Here is a 21,914-nt window from a genome sequence, read left to right as displayed (position 1 = left end):
CGAGCAGCCGAGCACACCAATCTCGGACTTGATGTTTTTCAAGATAGCATTTCCTCTCGGAAAGAGTAAACTCGTCACAAGTTAATGGAGGCAAAATAGACTTTACTCTTTCTTCATTGTCACGTGCAGTTCTCACAGTCCAACAATTTCCTCTTTAAGCTACTCTCTATTCCTCTAGCCGACCCTCGGACCCAACCATATATAGTTGCCCTTCACGTCACCTAAAAAACATTTTGCTCAAAACTTTTTCATAAAAAATATTTGATTTATTTTTCCAAAAAATGGCTGATTTACAATTTCTATAAAGTTATTTAATTGTATTAAATTATTTTCAGAACAAGATTTGTAAAAAAGGAAAAAGTTACCTAAACAAATTTCATCATTAAAAAATAAAGAAAAGTTTTTTAAAAAAGGACTTATATAAAAAATAATTCCAAACGAGGTTATTTACCAAAATTTCCTAGGAATAGAAAAAAAAGGAAAAAAGAAGAATAAAAGATATCCCACACTTACGTCCAGCTGCTATAGTGTCCCACAGGCGGTTGGGCCATCAGGCTCCCATGCAGTAAGGGTTTTGCATCTCTAAAACTTTAAGCTCCCATATCGGCTTGATATACCTCACCAGTGATTTTATGGTAACTTTTATGGTGGATCATAAAAAGACGAAGGGTTTTTTCCTGCTTGCTGGTTTCAAAACAAAATTAAAAAGACGAAGGGGTAGGACCGTGGGGGAGAGTATAGTAGGTAAGGAAAAGAGAGAACTGACCGGCCAAGTGAGGGTATGCCATGTCTCACACATGAATATCTAGATTGTACATGAGGAGAGAGGGAGGGAGAGAGGAGCATACATTAGGGGAAGCAAAAAAAGGAAGGTCATTGTAGACTCTACAAGCACAAAAGAGGAGAGCATCTCTAGTACTCCGAGTAGATTATACGCTACCATGCTTCCACGCATGAATGCTCATAAACACTTCCACTCAAAATTTATGATGTTTTCATGATGCGCACCTACCTACCCCTTCTTTAAATCGAGTAAAAAATTAATATCAGCATGTGAATAGTAATGCTATGTGAGATGATACGAATAGCAGGTTGTCTGTTATGATTTGTTACTGATTTCACTATTTTATTATTACCTTGATGCATGTGTCAAATTCAATTTGGCTTGGTAAGGATAATGAATAGAAAGATGCACCTCCTCCTCTCTCGCCGCAACCTTCTTCCCTCCCAGCTGCAGACCCAAACCCTGGATGGGCACCATCGCCTCGACAGTCAAGGCCCACTTCGTCAAAGGGGACACAACGACGACCTACGCACGAATGTCACTGGCGTCTGTGTATCAAGAATATGTTAAGTAATAAGAGTTATACAAAATAATTTGATTCAATGTGCGAGAGATTTAATCCTGACAAATCTTTTCTAGAAGAACTCTTTCTTGGGGAAGTTCCAGAAACCGAGCACTAGGCCTTGCATTTTCATTGCAATTTAGACAAGTTGGTAATAAAATCATGATGATCTCAGTTTTACTAGCACAAGATTTGAACGAGTTTGAAAGACTACCTTGCTCTTTCTTCTTCTGCACAAAAGAGATTTGTCCAGTTGTTCCACCAATCCATGATCCCAAGCCCAGTACATTCTTCTCGAGGCCTTTCTTAACTTGATGAAAACTTCTTGCTTGAGTCGGAATATTAAGAGAAGCTCTTGTCCCTTCCAGCTAATAAAGGTATACACCCATGTCTTTCCATATTCCTTCCTAGTGGATCCTTTGCGCACCAGGTGAGGAATTCGGTAGGATCCACCTTTGTTGATATCGGCTGGACCTTTCATGCATTAAGCTTAGGAATGCGTTTATTAGATAATATGATGGCCGGTCATATTTTAGTAAAACCTTAGGAACAAAAAAGGCATACAATCAAAGTCAGAGGTCCTCGCCATTCAAGTTGTTTGGATGCACACACTTTTTGCAATCTGGTAAGCACATTTTTTCCCCTAAGAGTCACCCATACTACAACGCCAACAGAAGATACGGGAGTATTGTGATCAGTTTCGCTGACATCTGCTTTCGTCTCTCCATGATCTCATTCTTGGGAAATTAGGTCCATAAGTCGGCTTGCTTATCTATTAAAAAGAAGTGAACTAGCGCCCCTTTACCTTCCAGTCCTTCTTTCTTCTTGCTAAGCCCTTTTTTTTTTTGCTTTTGTTGCAATATATACAATTTCTTCTTTCTAGTTCAAAGGTGGAGTGGACATTCCCGGAATCCCAGTCGAGGGGTTGCTGTTGAAAACCTTACTATCTATCGGGTGCATAAAAAAGAATATTATTGTGATGGCCCATAAGCATCTTACCACGAGCAGATCATCCAGTTTAGCCCAATTTTCTGGAAGAGTAAAACATTAGGTATGACAGGGGAAAAAAAGGAAACATGCTCATTATCAAACAATCACTTACTCCCAAATCTCGTGTGGGGCTAATCATTTTCATTTACCAAGAACTTCAACGATTTCAGAATACGGACCAGGAGCCAGCAGTATCCAATCCAATGCAAGTCAGCAAGGCGTTAAATAAACACTACTCTCCTAATTTCTGATTTTAACACATCCACAAAACAGAAGTGAATATTTTTTAAATCTAGAGAAAAGCATGAACATCTATCACATTAAAGTAAACTACAAATTTACATTTGCAATGGATATAATGATGCCTACTTGGTACTGTAAATATTCTTTTCTATAGACTTAATCAAACTTAGTACGGTCAAACTACAAAAAAATTCTTATATTTTGGAATGAAGGGATTATCTTGGAACACCAAAAAACCAATAATTGTGTTACACATTACATGGGTCAATTCTTGTTTACAGATTAGTTGTAGTCTTCTCAACAAACAATTCTGATAACCGCCGCTTTACATGGACTCTTGATCTAAACATACAAGGATAATACAATGCCTGAGTTGCCACAACAATGCCATCAATCACTTTACAGCAAATTACAGACTGCATTCAACATGCACTAGCTCCTATATTTGTGTTCTACAGTGAATGGAAACTTTCTCCAGTTGTTGTGGTTCAACTAAGCGGCTTGTTTGATTCTATTGTCAGCAAGCTTGCTTTTCTCGATCAAATTTCTTGGTGCCAACAGACTCTTAGTACGTTTATAAATCACTCTGGCATTCAGAAAGAAGATTGGTTTGTCCATCCTTAAAAACCTTAACATGGCAGAGCATTCCTCCAGTTTCATCTGCAAAACTTATCTTTCTTTGTTTCCGTGGCGCTTCAGGATGTGAAACAACGTTCTTCTTTGCTAGGCTCTGCAATTGATAATTTAACATAGCCATGACAGAAATATCAGGTCAGTCCAAATTTGTATATAAAAGAAAGTCAGTGCGATCTTAAAAGTAGATAGATACGAACCAGTATTTTACAAAAGCGATTGCAATCTTTGTTCATTATCGACAACCATTTTCTCGTAGTCTTCTCCACTTCTAATGCATCCTCAGAGGCTGCTCTGATCTGTCCATCGAAACATGGCACCACATCAATCAAACATATGACAAGATTGGAGTTGCTTTGCTTCCAAAGCCTAAACCAGTATGTCAGCAAATGGGCAAGTAAACATTTTTTCCCCGAAAGAAATTTTAACTGAAAGAGAAATATATGAATGTTCTGTTCTGTGTTATCTACTTCCATTTTCATTGAAATAATATTTTGAATAAGAGCATTTGGAATCCAATGTTAGGCCCACATCTACCGCTCAGGTAAGGTCATAAGGTATTTAACTTCAAACAGTTACAACAGTATCAGTGATAATTCGTAGCACTTAATCCTTATTCGTGGGTAGTCTCCTAGAGGAAACACTCACGAAGTAACAAGTATGCTTATGGAACAAAATCTGCATCTGTACTAACAAAGTAACAAGTACGCTTATGGTACAAAAGAGTGCAAGTATGTAAACTAGACCCGCAAAAACTATTGTTAGGGTTCCCTCAAAGTATGACTTTTATGCTAACAATTGACTCTCATGAGAACCAGTCCAGATTAACAGAAAATTTTAGTCATGGAAAATATCATCAAGAAATGAAGGCAACCAAATGAGAAATGGTTATAAGGTTAAAGGAATATCATCAAAGTAACAATCTTGGGCATTATATTAAGCTTCTATCTTAAATCATGATACTAGAGTTACATTCTTTTGAGCAACCCGATTCAACATTTGGTGAAACTTTAGCAAGCAGAAGTGCTTATCTATATTCATTGTGAGAGCAGCAAACTCTACTAGAATTTAGAATGACAACTGTATGTTACATTTAATAATGTCTCACCTCAGCAATGTTAAAATTAGGAAGTAGAGAATATGCTTCTGACGACAAACTTTCATCCACTATACTTTTCATGTGCTTCAAGCTCCTTATAAGTTTTGCAGCTATGTTTTCTACATCATGCATCTGTCTTTGAGAAAACTCAACAGCTTTCTCAGTGTCCAAGACCATGGACGAACTTCTCATGCAGGAACAAGTTGTCTGTTGATGGGGTGGGGATCCTGTTGACTTGAGAACTCCTTTGCTTGTAGGAGAGACGGAAGTCCTGCCCCTAAGTCTCCTATCTGTGCTAAACAATGATCTGTCTTGCTTGTGTGCTGGCTGAGGTAATGATATTCTAGTTTTGTCACAATCTTCAAGAACATTTTTCCTCTCTGCAACAATAAGAAAGAGTATGATTATAAGTTTATAACTGATCTTTGTATAAACATTAGAAAGATTGACAGCAAATATTTCTTACTCAGTCTAACTCCATCACACAAATCAATACCAGTCAGAGCATTGCAAAGCTTCTCTTGAGACGTTGGTGACATTATCTGAAAACAAAAACAGGAGGGAAATATGTTAGTATGGCAATCTTGTTCATCATTTGCATTGTAATATTGTTGAAGGAATGATTCAGACCTTTCTCTTGGACAATAATTTCTTTGGAGCATGTTCTTCAATCGATTCTTCATCAATTAAAAGTTCTGACTTCTTAATTTGCCCATCAGTTTCCAGAGAGGCAGCAGAGGAATTTGGGGCTCCAGCAGATAATTTCTGTGATTCTTCAGCATTAGAGATCCCTGGCATGACACCGGTAGGATTTAACATATCAGTACAAGACTGGAATAACTGATGTTGAAGTACTAATTCTTCTTCTGGTCCTTCATTATTAACAGATGTACGAATGCCATAATCTGTAGAATTTAACTTATCCTTCAATGGCCACTCCACATTAACTGGAAGTGAGATTTTATTATCTGAAGCCATTTTATCTTCAGGACAGTTACCATTGAAGTCTACAACTGTGCTCTGAATCACAGCAGTATCTGGAAGTCCAACAGAAGATCTATTTTCAGATGTCATCCTCTGTGCATGATTGTTCAGAACATCATATACTATACTTTCTAGCCTTCCATCTTGTGCAACGAAATTGACAGGCTGAGCCAAGTCAAGAGTCTTGTCAAAGGAAAATGTATAATCACTGGATGTATGTCCAATTTCCATATCTAGTAACATATGCTTTGGTCTTACACCGCAGCAGACTATTGAATCCAATTGGAACTCACCCTGCACCTGCACGACCTCCTCAAGTGAAGTGCAACTCATTTCTGTCCTTCCACATAAATCTGATTGAACGTTCTTAGGTGGAGACACCATATCTGTGCTAGACTCATCAATAGGAGACAGCTCTTCCAAAATCTTTACACTTTCAGGTTCATTCCCATGAGCAACTCCAGTATTCCAGGACTCATCATTATCGGTACAATCATGGCAAGACTGACTGAAAGAACAAGCCAAGAATCCATTCCCAATAGAAGATTTATCCACATCTGAATTAGATATATTCTCAGACGTTTTCTGATGATTACTCACTTCATCTATGATACCCAACGGAGAAACAATCTCAGCTGCCTTTTCAGCTGTAATATCATCAAAACTGTTTTCTTTGACACTGCAGGTTTGTTCATTGGAATGATCAGAAACATCGGCTAATTGATTTGGTTGGTTCATGAAACAAGACTGTGGTATATGTTCATCACCCTCCATTAGCTCCTGTTGCAGCTCAAAAGATAAATGCTCAAAGTTCTTCATGGAACAGCTAGGAGATCCAAATCCCTCAGAGTAATCCATATCTTCTATTTTTATTTCACATAGAACATCAGGTTTTCCACAGCCCAGTAGAGCTCCATCTGTGTTTTTCACTTCAGTGCAACAAATTTGCTCCCCATCTATTTCTTCAGTACAGTCTGAAAGTGCATTAAACAAAAAACAATTATCCACATGATTGAAAGGGAATGTTCATTTCAAGAAAACGGTATTTGATGAATAAGAATAAAACTATGTAGATATTCATCTGAGAAATGTAGATAATAACAAACAGTGATATAAGAATTGTATTTAGTGTAAACAGGCTAGTTACTCACTAATAGCAATTTTAGACTGATCCAGATCTTTAGCTCTCCTTCCAAACTTCTCTGATGTTGTGTCATGCATTGTAGCTTTGAATGGGGAGCTCTGTGCAGGACTAAGAGTATTGTCTCCCTTTGATGTTGTATCTTCCACTTCTGCGGCACATGGAGAAGATGCTAGTGCTTCCATCTTTCTGTTTGCTTTAGCAGGAGATGTTTTTGGCCTCTTCTGTTTCAACGCAATAAGAGGCTTATCAAGATCAACTTCCTCTTTTATTTTAGCCTCATTCTTAATGCCACTTCCTTCCAACTTGACTTTTGAAATCTTCTGATTCTTAGCTTTACACTGAGCTCTGAGATCCTTGAGAGATACATCGTGACAATCTTGTTCGCCATCCTTGTTGCTGACAGAATCAACACTTAGTTCTGAGGTTGAAGGAGAGGCAATTTCTTCAGAATCAGTGACTTCAGTTTTGACCCGCTTAAAAGTAGAAGAATCCCTATCAGAATCTTCATCATATATTATGTGAATCTTCTTGAGCCTTGGAGATCTTCTAGGAGGACAGGAATCAAGATTTGTGGAAGCAGAAGCAGGCATCGTAAAATGTTTCTGTAGAAATGAAGAAAATCAAGTATTATGGTCAGGAGCATGCTCCGTGGATGCATGAATATCATCACTTAAAATGTGGATACTGCTTAAAACATAAACCATATCCAACAAGAGTGTCAAGCTTTCCAATAAAAAAAGGAGACAAACTTAGTGTAACAAGCAAAAATGATTTTGCCAAAGAATCATAATATGCTGAAAGGCATGATAGCTTGCCCTTAAATTTTTTATCTGATAAGAGATAAAAAGAACAATGACGCAACCCTATCAAAACAACGTAGAAACAATACATGAATGTGTGTTCATGATCTTCTAATAAGCAACTGTATGTATGTGTCATACAAGAATGAATCAATAAAGCACACTAGAAATGAGTAAGACACGAGCCACTGCTGTACATCAGAGACCAGACTTCCATTACCCAGCACAAAGGATGAAAGAAATGAACACGGTGTAACAGGGTATTTTAAATAGACAGTCTCGCACACATTTCATTTTAAAAAATGCACTTTTTGTTCACATTGCCACATTGGCTCTTGTGAATCAAGCACTCTGCACTGGAACTCCCGGTACTCTGCAGGGAATTAAAAGGAAGGACAGATTTGCATCCTTGTACTCGTCAAGAAACTCTCGGAGCCATTCACCGTCGAAAACTAGTAGATCACGACTTTTTGAAATGAGCACTTTTTTTCAGAGCGGAGATTTCTTCCCCCAATCCCAGGTACCACCAACCATCCCAAATCAATATCAACCCAAATAGTCCTAGCCACGGCTCATCCAGCCGAATCCACTAACAAATCTGCGATTTTCCCCCGTGGAAATGCCAAGGTAAACATAGATCTACAACAGCCCGCAGCTAACGGAAGTACAGAGAGGGCTGTTCAGCGGGAGATACTGACCTTGGATGACAGCGAACAGCGGCTAACGAAGGGAGGGGAGACGGCGCCCGGATGCGGGATTCTTGGCACCGCCGGAATGGGGGAGGGCCCTGCTCGGCTCCTTGACCGTGGGAAACCCGGCGTCCGTCAGGAGGAGAGAGAAGGAAAGCTTAGGGTAGGGAGCTGCAGAAGTGGTAGTAAGTATTATTGCCGCGACGCGCGGAGGGGAAGGCGCGAAGTAGCCGCGCAAATTTCGCGCCAATGTGCGGGCGGGCGGGAAAGTGCAGCCGCAGCCCGCTTCTTGGCGCTTTTTTGTGTTGGGGACGACGGCAGGGGGAAGAAGGAAGGAAGATAGCGGCGGGTGGTCCACTTTGCTTACAGAGAATGTGAACGGGCCACCTCTTCTCGGAACCGCAGCACAAGAGAAAAACCATAGCCAAGCAAAGCAAACGTAACTTTTGGGGGAAACTTGAAGCACAGATTTTTAAAAAAAAAATTTGTCGTATGCACGTTGTAGTGCAATGCCTGAAGTTGCTTGAGTACAAAAACAGAATATCTGGATCACACGCCATTCACCATTACATACTGTATCATATATGAAAACGCCCACTGGCAGCCTGGCCCCTCTGAAACCACCCCATTCTTGGGTTTAATATGCTTGCTTCAGTTAGTAATGTTTTGTTGAATTATATTTATTAATGCCTTAATGGGGAGTGCTTTGCATTTCCATTTGCACAAATCAAGCAACCTCCAGGCTATATACAGCAATGAAGCACAAGTGCACAACATTTCACAAGCGGAGTCATGTACAAACCCAGAAAGAACCGCACCATGTTGCCTGCGCAGATGCAATACAACCGTAAGTAGAACACCCTTTCAAAAGAGCAGACATAAAAAAAAAAAGAAGGGGCAGTTTGCAAGCTGCAGCGAGCAAAATATCATATCAGCCGGCAGCATCGGCACAGAGAGCAACCATCACTGAAATATTTTAGGACTTTGAGCTCATTGTATTGGGAACTCAAGTTTAAGAATAACTTCTACACACTCTGTACAGATTTCAAAGCACAGCTGGAGCCAGTGCTCAGACATGCACGACACCTTGTAAATACCTTTGTATCCTTCTTTGATGACTGTTGAAGAAGAGATTGCTGATAAAAAAAATCCTGGTGCTTCAATGAGGGAAAGCAATGTACAGGGTACCTCAATTCTCAGCTCTTCTTCGATTGGGCAGAACTCGACTGTTTCATATCCCAAGAAGTTCCTTTCGCAGGGGAACGTAGGAAGAGCGAAGACGTTGAGAAATGTCTTTGGCACAGAGAGATTGAAGAGAAGCAACTGAAGGCACCTGTCAGCCTTCTTTTCTCACTATCTTCAGCTTGGCCATCTGGGTCATGACGGACTGCGTCAATCTTGAGGGACTCTGGTAGAATGCAGTTGCAAACAGCACCTGCACATACAATGTGGTGCATCTCAGAGACTGACATTGACAAAAGCTGATATGGAAGCTAGGAAGATATTCATTATATGAGCACAGACATACTGAGGTTAAGTGACATGAACACACTAAACTGTGCAGTTTCTTTTGAATAACCAAACCACCTGTCTCTTGCACAAACTGCTAGGCTTTCTAGATGCTTAAACATAAAAACCAGTTCTACTGAGCATTGTTGCAGATTTCCCACACTTTCCCACAAAGCCAGTTCTGGTGAATGTTTTTGCAGAAAACACGAACCCCTCAAAAGATCATAACAGACATAATCTGTTCAGCGGCCATATCAGTGAATGTGCTAGTAGAACCCCTCAAAATATCATAATAGAGTCTGTACAGCAGCCAAATCAGTGAATGTGCTAGTAGGTGCATTTATAGTATCGAACATTCCCGATACAGCTTGGTCTAACATCATAAAACATCAGGAGACTCCATTAATGGATATAAAATATCATTTGCCTTCTAGCAGGTACTGCAGGGTCAGGCATGCAACAAAACAGAGGATCTAAGGTAAATATAATCATCACATCAAGTAGTTAAAAAAACAGGGGAATTAGCGTTATTTGGACCTCGAGTGACAAACAAGGACCACTGATGTATTTGGCTTACTCCGACACAACTAAACTCTACCTTTTCACCTTTATCTCTGCAGCAAACCAACATATATAGTAGTGACAGAAAAACTAGAAATCTATCTCAATATACTACCTCCAGTAACCAAAGCTTAGCATTCAGACCAGCAAAAGCTGCAGCAAACAGGTTGTTTGCCCTGTCTGAAACATCAAGTTTTCTTGACTGGAGGTAGTACAATCCAACTTTGCAGCAACCCTTAAATAGCAAAACAAATGGCTGAGAAAGCATGTATATCAAGAATTCATACCCATTCTGGCAAGCCGATTAACCCATTTTGGAATTAAATTTCCTGTCAACCTTTTGCACATGTCCTCACAGAAATGGTTGCAGTTTTTACTTATCAAATGATAGGTATCCCCATTGTAATTTACTGACTGAATCTCCATGAACTCTCTGACTTGGAGAGGATCCAGGCAGGTAGTTCCCATGTATATTGATTTCCTAAATTTGAAACCAGGACACTGCCGAGGTTCCACTTCAAAAACTCCACTAATCGAATAGTCATGTGCTCCAAATGCATACTCCACGCCATGAACTGTAAAGAAACAAGGTAGAGAATACCATAAGTCATAACCTATAGTCCTATATTTAACAGTTAATTAAACAATAAGTACGAATCATACAATAAGAATAATTGACAAAATCAATGGCTTTCCACAACTGAGGATTTAATGTGAAAACAAAATGAAATACAATCAGCATTCTGATTCCAAAGGTGCAATTCAGTCAGTCAAGATGAATCCTCTATGTCAAGGAGTGTGAATGTAGCTTTGTGAATCAAACAAAAAACAAATTTGCCAAGCCACATTCTTATCACTATTGCAACATTGATATTCTGCAAAATTATAACTTTGAGGACCTATTTCTGTTGGAATATGGTTGTAAAAGAAAGTGATATTTTTAATAACATAGAAAGTAATTTTCAAGAAAATAACGCATACGACTTTCACGTTTCTAATATAAATTTTATAATAAATTGATAGTGAAATTTTCTAATGTTTGACTATATTTATGTCCAAATGACAAGTATGTGTGGCCTAAGGTAGTAGGAAAAAACTTTTTTTAAACAAAATATTCAACTTGATGGTGGAACTTTTTATATCTTAAACTTTTCATGGTATTTCTCCACAAATAACAAAATTTCAAAATGCACAAGAAATTATTTCACAAAATAATCAATTGCAGTGTTCTTCATCCATTCTAGGTTGATTTCCAAATTTGAGTTTTGCCAACCACATATCAAACTGTTTGATACATTAAAAGTAGCAGTTTGGTTAATGGACAAGGCCAAAGCTTGTGTGTGGATAAATAGAGTAAAATATGGTACAATGTACTGTATCCCAATGTTTTAACACAATCAAAAAGAGTTTGGGTCACTATCTTCATGCTTATTTGTAAGAGAATAGTGTTACATGCACTGATATTGCTGACATTCAAACTAGGGTAGGACTATGCGCAAAAGATTCTAAAAACAGCTGACTACAGAATAAATTTTACAGCAAACTAGTACCAAGTGCTACGCAGATGTAAATGGACAGAGAAAACAACATCATTCATGAACAACAGTGCAAATTAAATCTTTTATGGGAAGAATACTAATGTTGACATTATGGAAACATAAAAGGAATCAAGGAAACTTAGTAGGGTGTTGAAGTTCATAAAAGCTGGTTTAGTGATGTAGCTCTATGTAATATGTATTGCCATTATGAAACAAAGTGTAGGGCATCATACCTTCAATGCCAGAATGAAATATCCCTAGACCAGCCCAGTAAACATAGCCATTTACTGGTGTCAAATCATACACATTTAGATAAACTGGTGTATTTCCAGGTGGTGGGCTGGCAGATCGGACTTTTGAAAACAAACAAAAATGAGCAGAAGATTTCTGGCCTAATTGGAAACACGTGCTGAGATTCCTTTCCTTCTTTGAGCCCGACATCATGACTATACATGCAAGGAAAATGGGAAGAAGGATCAGACATCCATTATGCACCAGATAGTATTCGAACAGAAGGCGGGGAAAGCTAACACACCTGACGTTCTATGCTAGCCCAACTGTAGGTAAGGGTAATCATACTGATTTGAAAAGGAGTACTGGGCTAAGTCTTGTTGATCAATGATACACTTCTGTCAATAAACTACTGCCCCAAACTAACAGAAAAAAGGAGGAAAAATAAGTCTAGGATCAGTTCAACAATAACATACCAAAAATAAACAACACAAGCTAGATATTTTCAGAATTCAGAAATAAGGCTTCTAAAGAAATACCAGAAGAATTTTCAAGACAATATCCAGATATAACACAACAAAGTCATCTTTGTTCCTATGAAAAGCATGATAACAAATAATTGAATCTATCATGTAGAACGCATTGCTACTTTGGCTAAGATTGTAATGTCACAGTATTTAATATAATAAAATATCACAGATTAGTTCAGTTTAAAATATTGTTCGGTGTTTTCACTGAAACTTTTCCACTAAATGTCTTTATAAACTACTTACTAGCAATCAGTAATTCGGTATGGTTAAACTATGCCAAAACCTAGAACATGTGCTGCTTTCTTGTCTCATATGCATTCACCTAAAACAAAAAAAAAATGAATCAGACCAGAGGGAGCACCTATGTTTTGCCTGTTAAACTTTTCAGGAGACAGGCATAGCAATCTGTGGTATGTCTTGTGGTAACTTATTTACAGAAGTATCTGCTATGACTCAAACTGAACTCACTGAGGACCTGGGAGATAATATGTGCCTCAAAGAGCTCGAGGGTCCGTATCCAGAAGGTTTTAAAGCCCTGCACCCTAAAGGTGTCGAGGGCTTGCCTCGCAATGTCTCCAAAACCCACACACCTCAAAGAACCCTGCAGCCTCGAGAATTCACTTCTCAAAAGACCCTCAGGGGCTGCGAGGTATGGACTGAACCCTGTGATACAAGGCCATGGACTCGTGGAGCTATCACAACAAAAATACAAAATAAGAAGATGGTCATGACACTCTAATTGTTGTTATTGGACCGGTCAACCGTCAAGCTTCTACTGTTGTTTGTTTACATAAAACAATATAGTAGTGTTGTTTATGTCTAATCATATTTTGTTCTCCTAGTAAAACATGTGGTATATGAGGTACAACCCCAGATCAGCAATCAGCAGAAGTCATTTATTATAAAGAATGAAAAATATCAACAGTCATTGTGTTCAGTAAAAGAAGATAATAGAGGTAAATTCTAATCCAGCCAAAAAAAAGTCTCCAGTCGTTTTTATAGAGAAAGGAAGGAAAGCGATGTGTGCTGACCATTCAAGCCTCAAATATGTAAAGCTGAAAGCAATGCATTACAGAGCTGTTGCACAGGTGGGCATAAATACATGACATATATCACGGACAAGAGATTAGAGTAAAGGAAGGAAAGCGATGTGTGCTGACCATTCAAGCCTCAAATATGTAAAGCTGAAAGCAATGCATTACAGAGCTGTTGCACAGGTGGGCATAAATACATGACATATATCACGGACAAGAGATTAGAGTAAAGAATAGGCATACTTTTCTAGAATTCCTTCAGCCAGAAAAAAGAATCAACTCAACAACTACTGAAGGCTACCTCAGGTAAGTCAAAGTTGGTAAACATCTAATACTATCAAAAGTTCGTAAGCACAATAAGACCGAAGTTAGATGTCAGATTTGTACTTTATCTAAAGATGCTGGGATGTCCAGACAATCCTCATGGCCACCAAGTACTACCTTGCTCTTGGATACCTAAATAATTCCACACGCCGCCAAACGACCACACTGAAGTAACAAAATTCGCACCATGCCAACTAAAAATTCATTAGCAGAAACACTTGTCTACAGGGAAGCCAAGAAATCGGCGCCTACAAGCGCGTGAGCGCCGAATTGCGAGCTCAGCGTGGACCGAGAAAGCGTGTATCCCGTAAGATCTGCCATAGAAGGTGCTAATTTCCTCCATGGATCGGAAGTAAGGCGCAGCATTCCCCAAGAAGGGGCCACGACCTACGAAATTGGACGGGGGAAGACAGAAGGGAGTACACAAACAGGAGAGGCAATTACCAAATCAAGGACAACCAGGGGGGGGGCGCCCGGACGGCTCACGGCGTCCGCAGGGGCGGCAGCGCAGAGCACGGCAGGGGAGGAGGTGGAGAAGACTCCGGACTCCGGAGGTGGTGGGCGACGACCAGAGGAGGAAGTGGAAGCAAGCTGGCGTCTCTCTTCCTTTCCCCTCAAAATTTATCCGGGGTTTTCTCTTTTGATTTGATTTTTGTTCTGTTTTGAAGTTTTTGTTGTACTAGCACCTAAATAGGGAGATTGAGGAGACGAGGCGATTTGAAAAATAAATTATTTTTTCAAAGCCCACGGAGGGGAAAAGGTATTATTAAGGTGTGATGTGCGAATGGAACATGCACCCAACTTGAGTGTTGTCTTCTTTTCTTAAGGCATATGTGTATTTGTCTAGTCATACTCATTAGTCATCACAGATAATTAAGGTATTAGTGTATAATACTACTATGACAACTGCTCTTAGATATATATGTGAACTGACAAGTTAGGGTACATTTTTAAGCTGAGCAAATTCACTAGACAGCTATTTGAAACTTAAAAAACAAACATATGGCTATTGTTGATGCGTGCACACATATTTGTTGTTGTAGAAGCACGTAAGCACACACTTCCCTCTTTCCGAAAAGAAAAGCGCACACTTCCCTATAGAAATCTACATTAGTTAAATTAAGAGGATCGCTGGTGACTTTTAGGGCCATATGAAGATCTATATTGGTTAAACTAATGGTGATTACTAGTGATCTTTAGGCTAGTCTCAATATATGAAACTTTGCACAATTACTAAGAGCAAAAACTTGATAATTGAGCCGAGGGAGTGTCACGGGGATGAAACTCCTCTCTCATCCTATGAAACTCTCTCTTCTCTCTCCTCATGATAATCCTGCCACATCAGTAAACTTTAATGCCCATGAAACTCCTATGAAACCCCATCGAGACTGGCCTTAGAATATCATTTCGCACAAGTACTACAGGTGGCTTGATATGCGTATGGTCTCACTCCATCATGTGATCCATCCCTTCTAATCTGTTGCCATCTTCTATTGGTATATTTTTGGTAAAATCATTCATAGAATATTCATGTGTAGTATGCTCTTTACTGATAAGTTTTTGATACAAAATGATCTTTTGCATATATTTTAGTAAATAGTTGTGGCAAAAAGTAATATCTAAAATATGTGGTAGAACATGTTGGTAATAAGTTCATTCACTATATTTTGTTCCATTACACCAATAGTGTAGTGGGTTTTTACAATGTAAAGGGAGGGAATGTAATTAACTTCTTTACTGTTACAAGCTAATATGAAATTGCTAATATAAAAATTTACCATTCCCATAATGTGAAAAATAGAATTGTAGTATTAGAAAAAAAAATTATAAAAAAGAAGTGCAATTCTATAAATTGGACTATAAGTGGAGGTCCATGTTATCGTCATCCCCTCCGGCCTCCCTCGTTCCCTGCAACTACTGATTAATTAAGTGGTTAAATTTAATTTGCATACATAATTAACTACATCACTAAGCTCCATCTCAGGCAATGAATGCCAGACGTTAGATCCTGGTCCGATGGTGGATTAGTTTTCTTCTTTATTTGGATACCAACGCGTGTTCTTGTTTTTATTTTTTTAATAAAAAAAGTGTTCTTGTTATTTTTTCCAACACATGGCATCACAGTAGCATGCTCCCACTGCCTGACTACTCCTATCTCCGGTAGCATCTCTATCGCTGGGTCTGCTGCGGAAACCCCTAGCATGCTTCATGGCTCCGCTTACTAGCATCCGGTCAAAATTTAATAGGGATTAGTAGGCCAGAAGCAAAAAAAAACTCTAAACTTTGACAATTGCTAGCAGGCTCTTTGTTCTTCTCACTTCTTTTGCTAGACGGAAATGGCAGGATGCTCTCTCGCTCCCGCTCGCATACTCTTGCCTCAGGTTGCGTCTCTGCCGTTGGGTCCATCAATCCGTCATCGTAGCCCTATCATGCCAACCTAGCAAGCCACCTTACCTACCTCAACCCTTCCTATTCTATCGCTCTTTGTAGCCGGCAGCCACCAGCGTTGCCGTCGCCTCGCCCTTGCAATTGCCTCCTCCGCGGATCCGGCAAACAACCCCCAGTTCCCAACCCAAATCCAGCTGCCATATAAACATCCTAGATCACAATCAAGCTACTTCCCCCATTCTAAGATATAAAGATATTTTAGGTTGTCCTAGACCAAATTCATCCAACTTTGATCAAAGTTAAAAAAAATGCACCAACACCTATACTCTCAAATTAGTTTTTATCAATAATGCATTTATTTAATATCATACTCCCTCCGTTCCAAAATGTAGATCGTTTTGGCAAATCTAGATACATAAATTTTGCTACATATCTAGGCAAAACGTATATCTAGGTACATTGCAAAATCTATGTATTTAGTTTCGCCAAAACGATATACAATTTGGAACGGATGGAGTAGATCTTAGTATATTTTTCTATAAACTTAAAAATTTAAAAAATATTTGACTAGGGACAAAACTAAAACATCCTATATTTTGGAATGGATAGAGTAGTTAGGATCTCCTATGCTCCTTTTAAGTTTATGACAAAATTAGATGCTATGCTCAATAATGCAACACACCCTATGCTATTCCTGTATTTCAATTTTTGAAAACCAAAGCTCTGCCATTCAGCCTGTATTATTTCCCACACACCAGCCCACCAGGTCGAGAGCTCATAGTTGCAGAAGAGTGCGCCCACCAACACCGATTCAAATTATTAACGAGAACGGGGAACGTTTAACGAGAACGGGAGCAATCATTTGTCGCTACAAACCTTTCAGTTTCGCATGGCACCTAGGGCTGACGAACGTAGCCATCACTACTTTTAACAATTACAAGACCTAGCTGCGGAAACTGATACATGGTGAAGGTGAATTTATTGAATGAACCGAGTACAAAAGCAGCATGCACCTGTGGTGTAATACATCTGGAAATCCTTTAACTGTTGCTGAACAAATTCGAAAAAGGAGCACCTATACTTGCGAGTTTTGGTTTTCTGAACTTACAACATCATTGTTCTATCTCGATAAACAGGCTCGCCTGTGGATGCAAGCCTGCTTCCTCCAGGGTCAGGGAGTGCTTCTCTGGACCGTATGTGACCCGTGGGAAATTCGAAACTAGGCTGTACATCTCTGCTTTCAAGCAATCCAAAGAATCAACATAGTCATAGAGCGAAGAGATGGGGGCAGAGCTGTGGAATCTCCTCTCTTTGCGTTCTCCAGTCGGAAATCTTATGAGAACCTGCAACATAATCAGAATGCCACCCGTTAGTTTCACAGGAATTCACATACATGAATACACTGTTACAGCTAGTAACACTAACTCCATTCAGAAAAGCAGGGTGCGAGTTGGCAAATGTCAAATTTCAAAATAGAAAAATGCTTCAAGAACAGAATGATGTCAAGCTGAGCATATTATCCTAGAGTAAGAATTGAAAAAAAGGTTGTCAAAAAAGACAACTAAAGAATGCTAAACATACCCGAGTAATGCCAGGCCCTTTATCAGGTTCAGCTCCAAGAGCCATGGCTTTCTCTTGCCTTCTCCTTGCAAGAGCAGCTTCCTTTTCAGCTGCTTCTTGGGCAGCCCTCGCTAGAGCTTCCTCTTCCTCTTTACGTTTTCTCTCAGCTTCTGCCGCCTCTCTTTCACGTCTTTCCAGTTCCTCTAGCCTTTCACGTTCCCTGGCCTGGTAATTTGCAATAAATAAGTGTTATAAGCACTAACAGGTGAAAATCCAATACTAGCAGAAAATCATGATCATGTTTCGACCCTCTGCGTAAGTTCGCACCATAATTGACGTAGCATAGGATAGTATACAGTGGACAAATAAGACTTGAAGGTACAATTTCCTTCACTAGACAAAAAATGAAATGTTCTTCACATATAAATAAGACAATCCACAATCCACGTAACCACCCTCAGCCCACATTGTTGACCAACCCCACCATGCATTCCTTCAAAATATATAGAACGTACTTTTCTACTATCAAATATCAGTAATGTAATGTGCACAATTCCCATATAGCTTAGGATACCTGGTCAGCTTCAAGTGCAGCTCTGTAAGCAGCATCTTGCTCTTCACGTAAACGCTGGTTATTTAGTCTCTCTTCAGCTTCAATCCTGGCAGCAACGAGTGATGTAGCACATTCTTCAACAACCCGTTGAAGAATTGTTATCATCTCTTCAGGCGATTTAGGCCCTTCAACCTTTGGAAGATTGAGTATAACATACATAAGAAATACTGATCAACTCTAAATGGTACGAGAACAAACCATTTTGACAGTTTCACTACCCCAATACAGATCAACTTGATGTGGTATAAAAAGTATGTTCATCAGTTTTACTAGCCAAATATATACCATACAGTCACACAAACATTACTAAATGATAGCAAGACCTCAAGCCTTGCCTCCATCAATCATTAGACTATTAGTGTTCACTAGATGCTCTATTTCACTCAACTGTACTGTAAGGAGATCAATCTTTTGAAAAAATGACGTCAGCTTTATAATCTTCTCAAGCTTCAGTGGCATTAGCATTAATACTTTGTAAATGCAGGAAAGGGGAACATAAGAATCTGAAATAAAATTTTGCCGTAAAACTAGATATTTAGGCAGCACTGATTAAAATCGCACCAATGCTAACCAGCTGAAGCATCATCCATTAGGGCTTGTTCAGTTCGGAGTGATGGAAGAGGATTGGAGGGGATTGGGAGGGATTATAGTGTAGCAACAATGCATAATCAGAAATCAGGTCCCCAAATTACAGGATATGCATGAATGTGCGATAACAAAACTAATGGACTGATTAATCAGCAGTGTGCAGTCTATTCAGCAGTTAGCTGCTTGGACCATGTGGATAACATGAACCAGATTAATTTTTTCATATAACAATTAAGCCATCTAGTCTAGAGAAAATATATCACACACTAATTGCAATCAGATGCAAACCCATATAGTCAGTACCACATTAAAAATGCTTTGCTCAAATTTTTACAGTAGAAAATATCACCAGTTCAGCTTCTGTATCATGACTCTTGAGCAGTCGCAGCAAAAATACATAAGATTATCACACAAAATTCCAACTGAATGAGGTTAGAGAAGCATCATGTAAATGGCATCCAGTGGTCTGCAATAAGGCCTTGTGCAATTTGGTGGGTGGACAATGGGAATCAGCAGCTGGACTAATGTTCCCCTTGTTTGGTTGGTGGATATAGATTGGAGGGTTTCAGGATTTGGAATGGATGGATGTGCAAATCCCACAAATTTACTCCCCAGAGATTATTTCCAAGGGATTGGAAATCAGGAACAAAAACAAGGTAGTGAAAACCTGGTGATGACAAATAAAGAAAACTATATTCCCTTGTCCAATATAGACTATCAACTCCAGTTTCAAATACCATTCCGCAGCATGAACACAGCCAAACATGACATACACAGATCACTTAAAATGCATGCATACCTAACTAAAGGTACGGAGTACAAAGTGTTCCCTTACAGAGGCCAACACTACAGTTGTTACAGCTGCTATCTCAAATAGGAAATGTACATCTAGCTCAAGAAATTAAACTGCAAATACTCCAAATCCCTAATTTAGTTATGGCAATTGGCAACATAAACACTTTGAAAACAATGTAGCAACACTATCTAGCAGGATAAAATTGGGGCGAAAACTATATTCCCTTGTCCGATCTAGATTTCAACTCCAGTTTAAGTACCATTCCAAAACAAAAACACAGCCAAACATGCCATACATAGATAATTTTTTTTTGTGCAGATCACTTGATGGCACGCACGCATACCGAACTAAAGGTACAGAGTATAAAGTGTTCCTGTTCCCTACTGAGGGGAGGGTTACAGTTGTTACAGCTGGTATCTCTAATAGAAATATAACATCTAGCTCAAGAAACTAAACTGCAAACACTCCAAATCCATAATTCAGTTATGGCAACATAAACACTTTCAAAACAATCTAACTGCACTATCTAGCAGGAGGCAGCAAGCAAGCAACATTCTCCTTTCTTAATATGAACGGCCTCAAGTCCAAAAGCACAGTGATATGCTAACTTCAGAAATTAAGCGATCTAAAGCCTACAGCACACACATTCAAGACATTAATATCTAGCAACAATGGTAAGCACTGCTGATCTAAGTCCACTGGATCTAATGGTTTCACACGCATACATTCATTATCATTGATCTTCTATTGATTAGAACCCAAAAATCCAAACTCTACTTACACAGCAGCTAAATCCGAACTAGATGAAAGTTTGAACATACTTTGAGCACAAATAGCATACCTGCTGCAATAGCATGATTCTCTGGTTCGTAGAAGCCATGACCACAGCACAAAAGGGGAACCTCGACGCGTTCAGGCTGTTACTCATCTTGAACCCTTCGGTCCTTCTTATGCTACCGCCCCAGGCAACGAAGTTCTCATCTATGAAGGCCGCGACGGGCTCGGAGCAGAGGCAGCCCCCGCAGAAGGCGGGGGTATCCGGGTGATCAGGAGAGTGGAGATACACGAACAGGAGCTTGAACTCCCGCTGCGCTCGCTGCAGCGCGTCGGCGAACCCCTCGGCCACGAAGCGCGGGCCGCGGCCGGCGCCGAACTCGCGCTCGAACTCCGCGACGAATTCAGCCGCCTCGGCGGCGGACGGCGGCAGCTCAAGCAGGCGGTCGCCGCCGCCCTGCCCCGCGAGGCCGAGGAGGGAGAGGGAGCGCGACAGCACGCCCCCGGCGACCCAGGCGCCGAGGCGGAAGGTGCCGGCGACGAGGCCGACCCCTCCCGAGACCACGTAGAAGGGGAGCGTCACCAGCTTCCACGCGATCCCCGGCTGCTGCTGCTGCAGCTGCTGGGGCGCCGGCGGCATCGGCGGCGGGGGCGCGACGAACTCCGCATCCACCAGCGGGGCGGACGGGCCCTGCTCGCGCGAGGACGTGGAGGCCGAGGCGGAGGGGGAGGAGGGGTTGGCGGTGATGGAGGACACGGCGACCTGCAGGTCCCAGTTGTGCGCGGCGAGGATCTCCGTGCAGAGGTCCGGGTCGGAGATGCCGGTGACGGCCTGGAAGTAGCTGACCTTGTCGTCGACGGTCTCGGCCATGGCCGCCGGCGGCGAGGGCAGGGCGGGGCTAGGGTTTGGGGATTGGGGACGGCGGTGGCGGTGGTGGTGGTTAGAAAGTAGGGAGAGTCGAGAAGACGGGAGAGATGCGGTTGCGGCCTTGCGGGAGCCGGGACCGGGAGGGAGACGGGTCAGTGCTGACGTCTGCTCTCCTCTCCCCTCGGGCCGCCGCGATAAAGCGTGCCAGCAGGGCGTGTTTAGATTGCAAATTTTTACAACCGGTGATACTGTAACGATTTCATATGTATTTGACAAATTTTATCTAATTACGGACTAACTAGACTAAAAAGATTCATCTTATGATGTACAATTAAACTGTGCAATTAGTTATTTTTTTACATACATTTACTGCTCCATGTATGTATCCAAAAATTGATACGATGGAGAGAGAATATAAAAAGTTGGAATTTGGAGGGAACTGAACGGGAGCTAGGGAAGCCTTTACTGCACCTGCACTGCGCGAATACGCGTCGGTTTTTCCAACCCTTTTCGACCCGAGAACGATGATGAAATTTCAGAGTAAAGCCGATTTGTTCATAAATATAAGCCTAATTGGTTGGGTTCTAAAATTTACCCACCAAATTATGAGCAGATTTGAATATGAGCATACCAAATTTATTTGCCAAAATATATGTAAGAATAGTAATTGGT

General features: G+C 40.4%; 3 protein-coding genes across 7 annotated transcripts; all 3 read right to left on the bottom strand.

Annotated features, from left to right (window-relative positions):
• Positions 1–2,794: 2,794 nt before the first annotated feature.
• Positions 2,795–8,267, bottom strand: LOC112874962. 2 transcript variants are annotated; one of them, XM_025938596.1, is made up of 7 exons: positions 7,938–8,267; positions 6,447–7,041; positions 4,942–6,269; positions 4,778–4,853; positions 4,321–4,691; positions 3,413–3,511; positions 3,154–3,309 (listed from the first exon to the last, which is right to left on the bottom strand). In XM_025938596.1, exons 2-7 carry the CDS (start codon positions 7,027–7,029, stop codon positions 3,154–3,156), a joined length of 2,613 nt encoding a protein of 870 aa, XP_025794381.1. In that variant the 5' UTR covers positions 7,030–7,041; positions 7,938–8,267. The 2 variants fall into 2 exon arrangements, with proteins under 2 accessions (XP_025794382.1, XP_025794381.1); XM_025938597.1 differs by lacking the exon at positions 7,938–8,267 and having other exon boundaries at positions 2,795–3,309; positions 6,447–7,029.
• Positions 8,268–8,403: 136 nt separating this feature from the next.
• Positions 8,404–14,401, bottom strand: LOC112874963 (deSI-like protein At4g17486). 4 transcript variants are annotated; one of them, XR_003225081.1, is made up of 6 exons: positions 14,100–14,398; positions 12,072–12,189; positions 11,770–11,982; positions 10,286–10,573; positions 9,026–9,363; positions 8,404–8,754 (listed from the first exon to the last, which is right to left on the bottom strand). XR_003225081.1 is itself a non-coding variant. In XM_025938600.1 (6 exons), exons 3-5 carry the CDS (start codon positions 11,978–11,980, stop codon positions 9,125–9,127), a joined length of 738 nt encoding a protein of 245 aa, XP_025794385.1. In that variant the 5' UTR covers positions 11,981–11,982; positions 12,072–12,189; positions 14,100–14,401; the 3' UTR covers positions 8,404–8,754; positions 9,117–9,124. The 4 variants fall into 4 exon arrangements, 3 of the variants coding, with proteins under 3 accessions (XP_025794385.1, XP_025794383.1, XP_025794384.1); XM_025938600.1 differs by having other exon boundaries at positions 9,117–9,363; positions 14,100–14,401; XM_025938598.1 differs by lacking the exon at positions 8,404–8,754 and having other exon boundaries at positions 8,816–9,363.
• A 2,604-nt stretch (positions 14,402–17,005) lies between these two features.
• On the bottom strand, positions 17,006–21,423 carry LOC112877409 (plant UBX domain-containing protein 10). The gene is made up of 4 exons (XM_025941708.1): positions 20,442–21,423; positions 18,178–18,348; positions 17,625–17,828; positions 17,006–17,386 (listed from the first exon to the last, which is right to left on the bottom strand). Exons 1-4 carry the CDS (start codon positions 21,243–21,245, stop codon positions 17,156–17,158), a joined length of 1,410 nt encoding a protein of 469 aa, XP_025797493.1. The 5' UTR covers positions 21,246–21,423; the 3' UTR covers positions 17,006–17,155.
• Between the last annotated feature and the right edge of the window lie 491 nt (positions 21,424–21,914).

This window comes from Panicum hallii, chromosome 9 (genome assembly GCF_002211085.1).
Source record: "Panicum hallii strain FIL2 chromosome 9, PHallii_v3.1, whole genome shotgun sequence".
NCBI classification, from domain to species: Eukaryota; Viridiplantae; Streptophyta; class Magnoliopsida; order Poales; family Poaceae; genus Panicum; species Panicum hallii.
The sequence above is the reverse complement of the archived record's forward strand: the minus strand, read 5'-3'. Positions and strand labels throughout refer to the sequence as shown.

What these genes read in the sequence shown, in the direction of transcription:
- LOC112874963 (XM_025938600.1), bottom strand. Translation starts at nt 11,980, where the DNA reads ATGATGTCGGGCTCAAAGAAGGAAAGGAATCTCAGCACGTGTTTCCAA. An exon ending in ATTTCATTCTGGCATTGAAG is followed by an intron (nt 10,574 to 11,769) that starts GTATGATGCCCT and finishes GTTTCTTTACAG; the next exon opens with TTCATGGCGTGGAGTATGCA. An exon ending in TAATCGGCTTGCCAGAATGG is followed by an intron (nt 9,364 to 10,285) that starts GTATGAATTCTT and finishes TTGTATGTGCAG; the next exon opens with GTGCTGTTTGCAACTGCATT.
- LOC112874962 (XM_025938596.1), bottom strand. Translation starts at nt 7,029, where the DNA reads ATGCCTGCTTCTGCTTCCACAAATCTTGATTCCTGTCCTCCTAGAAGA. An exon ending in AATTATTGTCCAAGAGAAAG is followed by an intron (nt 4,854 to 4,941) that starts GTCTGAATCATT and finishes TTTTGTTTTCAG; the next exon opens with ATAATGTCACCAACGTCTCA. An exon ending in ATCGCTTTTGTAAAATACTG is followed by an intron (nt 3,310 to 3,412) that starts GTTCGTATCTAT and finishes TATCAATTGCAG; the next exon opens with AGCCTAGCAAAGAAGAACGT.
- LOC112877409 (XM_025941708.1), bottom strand. Translation starts at nt 21,245, where the DNA reads ATGGCCGAGACCGTCGACGACAAGGTCAGCTACTTCCAGGCCGTCACC. An exon ending in GAATCATGCTATTGCAGCAG is followed by an intron (nt 18,349 to 20,441) that starts GTATGCTATTTG and finishes AATCTTCCAAAG; the next exon opens with GTTGAAGGGCCTAAATCGCC. An exon ending in CTGCACTTGAAGCTGACCAG is followed by an intron (nt 17,829 to 18,177) that starts GTATCCTAAGCT and finishes GCAAATTACCAG; the next exon opens with GCCAGGGAACGTGAAAGGCT.